This window comes from Eublepharis macularius, chromosome 9 (assembly GCF_028583425.1).
Source record: "Eublepharis macularius isolate TG4126 chromosome 9, MPM_Emac_v1.0, whole genome shotgun sequence".
In the NCBI taxonomy this organism is placed as follows: domain Eukaryota; kingdom Metazoa; phylum Chordata; class Lepidosauria; order Squamata; family Eublepharidae; genus Eublepharis; species Eublepharis macularius.
Window position 1 is genome coordinate 69958910 of NC_072798.1, and position 10719 is coordinate 69969628.

General features: G+C 46.7%; 1 protein-coding gene across 1 annotated transcript in view; it reads right to left on the reverse strand.

Moving 5' to 3' along the window:
• ANO6 (anoctamin 6) overlaps positions 1 to 10457 on the reverse strand; it is a 96993-nt gene extending 86536 nt beyond the window's left edge. The window contains exon 1 of the mRNA XM_054988109.1: positions 10302 to 10457. Coding sequence (XP_054844084.1) covers positions 10302 to 10392 — 91 coding nt within the window. The 5' untranslated portion in view covers positions 10393 to 10457. The remainder of the gene's footprint in view (positions 1 to 10301) is intronic.
• Positions 10458 to 10719: the final 262 nt, after the last annotated feature.

The following is a 10719-nucleotide window of genomic DNA, read 5'->3' on the forward strand; positions in this document are numbered from 1 at the left end:
TAGCAAAAGATTCAACGAGGTTCAGGGCCAGACCAGCCTAACAGTTTTCGGCCTTTGGGAAAACTGTGACCCTGACCTGGATGGTCTAGTTCTAGCCTGATCATCAGCTCTCCAAAGCTAAGCAGGGTCAACCACCTCTGAATGTCTCTGGCCTTGAAAACCTTATGGAGTTGTCATAAGTTGGCTGCGACTTGACAGCACTTTCCACCACCAGGAGAACTATGACTTTGGGGCTCCCCCCATGCTCATTACAGAGAAAACACAGGCAGTGCTCTTTTGAAGTCCTGACACATTTGAACTGTATCTGCATACAAAGCCACGCCCCACAATGTGAAATAAATAACTCCGCTTCTGACGTTGTAATGCCCCGCTTTAAAATTGCAGTATCTGACACTTTCATTTATAAGAGATAACATATTAACGTACAGGCCTTTGTTTCCTCACTATCTGGTCAACTGCCTACTGTAACTTTCTGTTCTCTAGTTTTCATACCTCAAGTCTCTGACCTTTGTCAGATCTCTGATGTGACAACTGAAATCGTTCTCCTCATTCACAATGCACCAACACAGGCTTCCTGACTGCTCCTGGAGACAGCCCAAAGTACTCACCCTTGCCTTGCAAGTGCTGCCTGGCTTTACCCCCCTCACCCAATCATTCTGCTCTAATGTCATGGCATATTCCTCCAGCTCCATCACCTTAAGCCATCTGCAGATGTCTACTCTTTCAAACAATTCCACCCATTTATTCTCCTTTGCTGCTGCTTACACCTGGAACTCCATCTATATATACCTGCTGTTTTTTCCCCCTCTTCCAGACTCTTCTCAAACCCCACCTTTTCTCCTACCTCTCTGCTTTAGACAGAACCACTCAGGAAAGTAGTATTTACAGTAATAACAACAATAACAGTAATAACAACAACTTCAGAGAAGTGACAAAGCAAACAAATTATATGTTGATTATGTTGGAGAAGATTCTACACAAAAATCAGGAAATCAGCTTAACTCTGCAAATGGTCCTTACTTAACTGAAGATGTTCTGCTGCACTGAATATTGTGGGTGTCATATCTCGAGTCTATGAATGCTCAGAAGCACAGTAAAAAAGCCAACAATTGCTTGTACCGATACAAATGAATTTATATTGCAGCAACAGATCACAGTTCACGGTATTTTCACTTTAGTTCTTGAATAAATAAATAATTTAAGATGGTTTTAAATTTCTCTCCCACTGAAGCCAGAATTTATTACTCAAGCCACCAAAAAACAACAAAAATCCTGGGGTCTACAAGCTTTGAAAATAAAAATAAGTAGTAATGATTGTAATATTAAGTGTTTAAATAAAAAAAAAATACTTCCACTTGCTGAAAGGCTGGCATGTTGCATTTCTCATTCAAGCAGATCTTTAATTCATATTAGTAGGCGGTTTCTTTTATTTTATTGGGAATATTGACCAGGAAAAAATATTTCAGTTTAACACCAAATCATGTTTCTAATTTTAAAAACAGAGTCAATGGGATGGAAAAATAGATAGCATTAGTTCTGCTCAGCTTTTTGATTTTATTTGATTTTATTTAATGTAAAATAAATCTAAAACGTTTTGCAAAATGAGCAAGATTAAACCCACTCCATTCAACCTTTGACTGAAATCCTTTTATAAAATAAGATTTCATCCAAATTTGATTTTAAGGTGCACTAATACTATAATGAGTGTCATGTGGGGGCCAGAGTGTAAGACTAGGGCCTGGGAGACCTGAGCTCCAATCTCCACTCTGCCCTGAAGCTGACTGGGTGTAACTCCCTCTTAATCTAGCCTGTCTCTCTTGCCTGCCCTTGTGAGGATAGTAAGAGGAAGCAAGAACTTCCTAGAGTTTCTTGGAGGAAGGGCAAGACAAAAGTGTACTAGAAAAGTAGGTGACACAAGAGTACTGGTGGTGTGACTCCCAATTATCACTCACTCAAAAATAAGCAGACGTTTGAAATTTCAAATATAAGTTTGAAATTATTGCACATGGCAGGGTTGCCAGGTCCCCTGCCATGAAACTAGGGTGCTACTTTTCTTCTTTCACAAATGCATGAAACGCATGCTCCACAGGCGCCCTATGGCACCACTTCCAGTTTAAATTGGAAGTTATATTGTTTGGGACCCACAGACCACACACCCTTCCACCATGTGCTCCAGCCAGTCTTCCCACACCTCCCCCCTGACCGGCGACCTGAGCAGTGGGTGGGGGAGGTGAAGAGGGGAATGCCTCACTCCTGGGGGGGGCGGGGTTGGCATCCCTATTCTTGCAGCTGGGTGTCACACCTCACAGTTCCCTGGGTTACAATCTGCAGTGGAAGAGCTGAAAAACAGCACCCAAAGAGGCTCTTTAGCCACTAGGATAAGGGAAAGGCCAAGCTAGGCCTCAAGAACACAGGGCCAAAGATAGCCAGTATTAGCCTCCTCAGGGGTAAAACCTGCCTTAGGAGCAGTGACCTCCTAGGAATCAAAGCCTACTCAAGTGTAGGCCAGGAGAACCAGGGAATGGAAGTGGTAGGAGGAAGGAGAATAACAGGCCAGAGCAGCTGGCTGACAAAGGCAAGGAACTGGTCAGCTGGTAAAGCCTGGTACCTACCAGAGACCAGGTATTCCTGCCTGTGAGAGCAGCAGGTTACTTTCTTGAGACCTTTATCTCCTAAAGTCCAACTCTGTGGTAATGGTGCAGTGGTTAGAGGCAACAACTATAGACTCCTGGCAAGTGGGCCTGAGCCCTGAGCAGGGGCCGGTAGAGACAGTGAGGAATAACTGGACTTCCAAGCCATAAGGGGACATTTGAACTGAGGGCTATGCTTTCATGAACAAACTATGCAATAAAGCACAACTTGAGCAGTCCCCTGGTGTCTGCCTTTTAGAAAAGCTGGAGAAAGATGGAATTCCTGCAGCCCATCCAGGAACTTTATACTGGGCCCGGTTAAGGTATTTTGTTTCCCCAAATAGCCTCCTGTCAGCTTCTCCTGCCTGTCACTTTGTCACGGTCAGGGCTGGGGTTCCCACTTGGGAGGGCGCTGGGCTGAGCAGGAGGCAGAAAGCGAGAGTCCAAAACACACCGGGGTCAAGAGCCAGGGAGTCCATCCGTCAGGGGAGCAAGCAGAGGAGAGTCAGAAAGCTGAGCCGAGGTCTGAAAGCCGGGTCGTCAGTTGCACGCAGAGACAGGCAAGAGGTGGTCGAGGACGAAGCCGAGGTCAGGACACAGGAGGTCTATCCGAGCGAGGGCAGGGTACAAGGCAGGGGTGAAGCTTCCAGGAGCCGAGCTGCTGGGTGCAAGGAGTGGTGAACGACGTTGCTCCCACGCTGGGCTCTGCCCAGCATCTCCCTTATAAGCTCAGCGCAGCATAAGAGAACAAGGCTTAGGTGTTTCTCCTTCACTTGATTGCCCCGTCTCATCCTCGGCGTTCAGCTCCACCCATCGCTGCGCTTGCAGGCGCACACTCTCCCGTCGTTCCCAAACCGCTTCTTTTGCCCGAGCCTTCCGCCTCGCCGCTGGCTCACAAGGCTTGATTTTCTGAGGCGCCGATTGCTCCTCCTCCCTGCACGCCCCCTCCTCTTGCGCTGAGGGACCGGGTTGCGCTGAGGGGCCGGGTTGCACTGAAGGGCTGGGTTGCTGGTCGCCGGACGGCTCTTCAGGGACTGCGGGCGGGTCTCCCACGGGTTCTTCCAGCTCCTCAGAGGAGGAGGAAGGATTGTCAGTGGGTAGAGCGCCCAGCCGATGCGGGTCTCCGACACACCTGGTGGGAGCAAGTTCTGTCCCAGTGGTTCTGTCAAGACCTCAAGGGCTTGACTCAGACCTGACAGGTAGCAGCATGCCTCTGAGAAGTAGAGACAACACATAATCAGGGCCGGCGCATCCATTGAGGCAGGTCCGGCAGCTGCCTCGAGCGCTGAGGCACCTGGGGTGGTGATACGCACCATGGAGCTGGCAGTGGCAACACTGGCGGCTGAGCAGGAGGGATGGGAAGCCGCCTGCGCACCTCCCCAGCCGCCTGCCACGCCTGGCCTGAAGCTGCTGCAGCTTCCCAGCCCTCCCGTCCCATGCTGCCACCAGCACACACACCCCGCCGGGCGCAGCAACCACAGGCCAGGCACGGCAGGCATCCGGGGTGGCGCATGGAGCAACAGAGTGGGAGGACTGGGAGAACATATGCGTGCCTCCCCAGCCACCCACTGTGCCCAGCCAGGAGTGTGCATGGCAGTCTGAGCGGGCAGCCTCCCAGCCCTCCCGCCCAGCCGCCCTGCACCGCAGTCAGTGCACAGCTGCAGGCCAGGCACAGCAGGCAGCTGGGGCGGTGTGGGGCAACCGAGTGGGAGGGCTGGGAGGCCACCCGTGCACTGTCCCAGCCACCTGCCTCACCAATGGGGCTGGCTCGCAGCAGCATTCTGCATGATGTCACACACAGTGATGTCATCACACAGTCTGGGTGCACGTGCGCAGCAGCAAACCTGAATCTGCCCTCGGCCTCAGGCGCCAGAAACCCTGGCGCCAGTCCTGCACATAATGTACTTGGTACTAGAGGAAGTGGTACCTGGTGTGTGGTAAGGAAAGAATGAGAACAGAGAAAGAGGCAGAGACAATTTCCTTTTTGGAGTCCTTTTTAAAAATGAACTTCTATTGGAGTCTTTGTCAATTAGAGGACAGTGGAGTTTGAAATATCCATGGGAAGTACCAAGAGACCTTGGCATGGCTATCAATAGTGGAAGGGGGCAATGTAATCCTGCATAATTGCATTTCTCTTCCCATCCCTGCTTTTACTGATCTCCTCCATTCTTGCCCACAATTCTTTAGAAGTCTTTGCTGAAATACCTATACTTTTTCAGAATGGCAACAGGAACACAATCCTCTTGGGATACCAGACGTCCACCAATTGGTAGAAGCCCAGTGGTGACCTCAGTGTGGTGAACTAGTTAGAATGCTGGACTAGGAACTGGGAGACCTAAGTTCAAGCTTCCACTGTACCATGGAAGTTTGGCTGCTCACAGACCGTTAGCCTAGTAATCTTACAGCATTGTTGTGAAGATAAAATGGAGAAGAGAACAATGTAAGCATCTTTGGTCTGCACTAGGGAGAAAGACAGGGTAAGGAATCAGGAGCTTTGGTTTAGTGTGGAGCTAGATGATTTGACATCTAGGATGGTGTTAGCGGAGAGCCCAAACTGAATCTGACAGAGTGCTAAAGAGCTCACAGGGGCAACAAAGAAAGCCTACCCCACTGCTACCATTGCATCACCTAGTTTGCACCCGCGTCCATTGTTTAAGGTATCTTGACACTTGTTTTAGGTGGGCAGCTGGGTTGTTCTGCAGTAGAACAGCAGGACTGGAGTCCAGTGGCACCTTAGAGACCAATGAAGTTTTCAGGGTATGAGCTTCTGAGTCAGAGCCACTGACTGAAGAAGGGAGCTCAGACGCTCGAAAGCGGACATCCTGAAAACCTTGTTGGTTTCTAAGGTGTCACTGAACTCAAATCCTGCTTGTTGCTTCCAAAGTCTGAGCCTTTAAGTTCCCATGAACTGATGATTAGTTGTGACCCTTGTGCAAAAAAAAAAATGCTGAGAAAATCCATCATATACCCTCTGATTTGGATTCTTGCTGGAAAGAAGACACTAGAAATTCACAGTACATCATCTGGTCCATTTATGGGTTCATTTTAATCTGGTTACCACTATGGATGTTGACAAGATACTGGAATTTGTGAAGGTCACTACTTTTACACTGAAATCCTTGTCTTTCCTGGTTATTGAAATCATGTATGGATCACATCAATGATTCCCAGATGCCCACTATAAATTAATTATTGGCTCAGAGCACCTTTCCCTGTTGTCTAAAACCACCAGTCCTACTACATTGTTTATTTGATGTCTTTTGTGGCCTGACTGAATTGTTTTGTAATCTGTTTTGCGTCTCAATGAGAAATGCAATCTATACATTAAGTAATTAAAATAAATAAAATGGCCTCTGATACAGAAGATTTAATGACCCCTGCCTTAAGATATAATGGCACTGTGTTTTCTCTATAATTTTAAGGACTACAAATCTGTTTTACTTCTACAGAATGACTTCCTGACAATGCCAAGAAGATCTCAAATATATGAAAATCTGCAAGGAAGAATGTTGTTGATAGCATACAGCCTCCTCTTTATTCATCACATTTTATACCACCTAGAAACTCTTAAACATTGACTGACTGACTGACTGACTGATTGATTGACAGTCTGTCTTTCTCGCTGAGACCCAAAGTGGATTATACAAAGCAAGCCAATATGATCAACAGCTAGAACATTCAATGAACAAATACAATAAGGTATGGGGGGGGCATGAACCTTCTTTCATTGTTTTATCCACAGAACACCAACAGGTTAGGCTGAGACAGAATGATTGGCTGAAGATCACAAAAGAGCTTCAGGACAAAGTGGGAATTTGAACCAGAGTCTGTAATCCAACACCATAACCACTATACCACACTTGCCTCCTTCCAATCCATTCCTCAAACAGTAGCTCTTTTACTATGTTAATATAGCTCCATGCAAGCTGACTTACAGTCAGATCTTATGCCACAGCAGTGGCAGGTACAACAAATCATGGGGTGCAACATTAAGTTCCTAGAGTCAAAGTAAAGGAACAATTAATCCTCCTGCTCTATTTCTATAAACAGTCTTTGCCCCTTGCTAAAGCAGCCATGTGTATTCATATAATGGGAGAACATCACAGAAGTACTGCACATTGGTTGTATCTGGGAAGGTAGGATGAAAAGAACTATCAGAATTGCTATGTACGCCCATACCAATCTGCCTAGTCACCCACCCACCAAAAGTTTAAGTTACGGCTCATAAGGGAAAGCTATTTGTGCTGCTTGCTTCATGCAGGGTACCCCTTTATGGATTTCAGCAGAAAGCCTTTTTTTGAGCTGCAACAGCTGGGTGCAAGAGATACTATTTTCCATGGCTGCAAACTATTTAAATCAGTCTTTCTTATTTTAATGAGCTGTTCCCCCTCTGGAAAAAAGCATTAAGCAGTAGATTGGAATATATATTCACAGTTTAACAGTTTACAGATGGTTGTAATTCACCCACACCCTCAACCAGCCCAGAGTCTAAGTGCAATGCTTAACAAAAGGGAGAAAATGTTTTGATTAAAAACCACGAAACTTGGCCCAGCCCACAGTGAGCAAAATGAAACCAAACTCAGTTTCTGCTGGCTCTTGGTAGAGTTTGCTTCTTTTCTTTCTTTCACCTTTCTCAAAATTGTTAAATAGAATGTTTTCTATAGGAGCTGATCCAAAGCCTGATGATCCTAACTCATTGTCTCACTGACCTCTATTGGATTGTAATCAGGAGAAAAACTGTACTAGATTTACAAGTGCAATAAGTAAACAAGGCCAGATGTGATGACAGGTATGTAAGAAAAACGTTTTTCTCCCCTTTCCGTTGTCCTTTCATTGTCCTTTGTCAGGGGATTTGTTTCCGAAAGACCATTTAAGAAAAATGTACCTGCAGAGTATTCCATGTGCTTGAAGACTCATGGACACCATGGTGCCTAGCCTATTAGCATGCCAGGGATCTGTGGTGAGGGCACATGACATGCTGATGTGGTAATAGTGCATGCTTAGGAACTGCAAGTCTGTTCTAAACTCGAAAACAACCACATGAAACGACGTTCAGATAAGCTTTTCTTGCATACCCTCTATTTAAGAACCTATGTTGACAATTGCCAAGTCAACATTTAATGCAGGCAAACTGTAAGAGGAAATGACAGTTGCATATACAAATTGGCTGTCTCCATACCAGTGTAGACATTTGATCCATGCATATTGTAACTGGCAACAGACACACCTATACCTCTATTGAATTCTACCTTGTTACAGCTGGAAATAAAGATGGGAAATCATTCACCATTATCCCTTTGATGAATCAGGACAGTTCCTAATATGCAGTCTCCTGTGCTTGCATGCATCACTGACAAATATTACACACATCAGCTGTGTGTTGTCTCTGCCTTGTTTCTGTTAACAACTTAGGCAGAGGTAAAAGGCTTCATGACTGCAAGAAAGACTCATGTCAAATACACAGACAGGCCTACTGTGTGATTTATAAGAGGTAAGCGTCAGATTCATTTTGCAAAGCAGATGGAAGAGGCTTGGGGGAAATGAATTTTTTGCAAACAATTCCAACATATACCTTGACAATTTTTGAAATGTAATGTATACATAGGGATGGAAAATGTTTAAAACTGATATGAATCAGCATCAAATACTTGCATAGAGCTGTACAAATATTTCAGATTTCTAGCTATCAGCCTCAATTTTGTAGGTTTCTGGGCGATTGGGATTTTTCAATTCACGCTACTTTCACACGTAGCCTTGATGCAGTATCTGTTCAGGATTTTCTTTTCCAACACAACGCCTACCATTCTGAGAACCTGAGCGAAGACCTTTCTTAATGATGTATCTATTTATGAGAGTAGACAGGGTGAATAATAATTTAGCAGATTATTTTTATTAATTAATTTTTATTTCTCATTTCCTTCAAGGAACTCAGGACTGCATACATCATTCTCCCCTTCTCTATCTTATCCCAATTTGGACCAAGCCCCATGATGCACAGGGAACAGGAGCTTCCGTCTTTCCCTCCGTGCATTTCCCTATCAGAAATGGCTCTAGCAAGGGCCTGTTAGGTGCTCTGCGTGGACCGATGGGGTACATGAAGGTTTCTCCAATAGGATAAATACTACTATCCCAAGGCCACTTCAGGTCAGGAAAACAGCACTGGAGAGAAGGCATGCGTTCTTTCTTCCCTAAGCACTACAGTCCTGATCAGAATTGGGACCATTTCCTTGCAAGTTCAAATCTGATTGACAAGTCTTCGTGGCAGACCTGGACCCGACCCAAGGACTATGGATCATGTAGTTAGGTCTTCAGCCCAGCACCATAACCACTATAGAACATATTTTAATGCTGTTTTAATTGCCCATCACTGTGAACAAGTGAACAGGAGAAGCAGTTGATAAATTTTAAATATATGAACAAACAAACTAATTTTAAACCCCTCCTCTGTTTCTTCTCAAGATAGACAATTTAGAGCGCCAGCTAGTCTTTTTTCAGATAGAAATTCTTTTTCTTTATTCATCAAGTTTTCCTCTCTCTGCCCTTCAAAATTTCTTTGGCTATCCATCTAATTAAAGTGTGGTAAAAATGAGAATGCAAAACTGCTTCTTCTCCAGGCAGATGTCAGCAGTGAGGTCCAAGTCAGCCATTGTGGTTTGAGGACATACAAAGCACTGAGTCACAATGTGTCCATCTAACTAAGTATGGCCTCCTCTGAATGGCAGCGGCTCTCCAGGGTCCTGGGCAGGAAAAGTTCTTTCTCAACACCAGCCCCCTATTGCCAGAGACTGAACCTGGGAGACTGAATGTAAAGCCGCTACCTCTGCAGCGGCACTAAATCTCCCAAAGGAAACAAACCAGCGGACTTTTCTACCTATATTGGATCAATCGTTAATAAACTGTATCTTCTCCAGCTGGCCGTTTTTACATGCTTCCTCTGCACTGTTACATCCATTTCTGAAACAGAGCTGTTATAAGTAGTAAGGAAACCATCCAGCATTCCAGCGTTTCATTTTGTTTCTCTATTGCAAGCAATGGAGTAGGGCTTGCCACTAAGTCCCACTGTCTGAAACTTTAAGTGACTTTTCCTGGGTTGTGTCAATTATCAAACATCCTAGTGTCTTAAAATACACAGATGGTGTTCTGGGCAGAAAAGCACAGTGCTATCTAGCGTTTCCAAGACGTCCGTTGAAGAACCCCCATTTCCGCAGGCTTCATCGCTGGTGCTCTGACTCACATTGGTTTGGAAAAGAAACCGATCACTTTCCCTTCAAACTCCCCATATCAAGCCCCATTCTTTCCCAAGCAGAAAGACAACTTTCCACAGGGAAATCCCGCCCCCCGCATTCCATTCACAGCAGCAGCATTTGGACCCAGGAGACGCAATACTGGAGCTCCGTTAAGGACCTTTCCAGGCACAGCGCACTGCGAGGCAGTCAAACCTTCCGCTCAAAACAGAGCCTCCCAGCTTAGGAGGGGCAAAAGGGTGGGGAAACAAGGCTTAACCGAAGCGCAGAGGCTGGAACCCGCGGCAACCACCTCGCCTCCTGCAGGTTGGGGAACTTTTCAGGCAGGCGCCGCGCAATTTCCGCGCGCCGTCTCCGTCCCTCGCCCTCTTCTGGGCGCGCGCCCACCGCCCGCGTTTCCCTCCTCGTGCCTCCCCTCTCTCCTCACCAATTTCCCCATCCTCTTCGTCTCCCTCCCCTTCGTCGTCTTCGCCTTCTTGTTCCACCTCGAGTAGCACGTCCTGGTTCTCCACAGTCATCTTGCCAGAAGTTCTCTCGCTCCGGCGAGAGAGGCAGGGGGAGCAGCAGCAGCAGCGGCGGAGAAGTCGCAAGAAGGGAGTGAGCGGCGAGGCCACCAGCAGCCTGGCAGCGGAGCCGACTTCCGCGCACCGTCAAGAAAAGGGGGGGGGGGAAGTCCGCTCAAATCTGGCTGCACGAGCGGAGCTGGGAGGGGCCGGCGGGCATCTGCGGCGCAACAGGGCTGGGCTGGGCTGAAGCCTCCACCCTGCTGGCAAGCGGCCCTGGAGAGGCGGGAGAAGGAGAGCGGAGTTTCCTGCGCAGTTGCCCTAGAGACAAGGCCGTGTTGC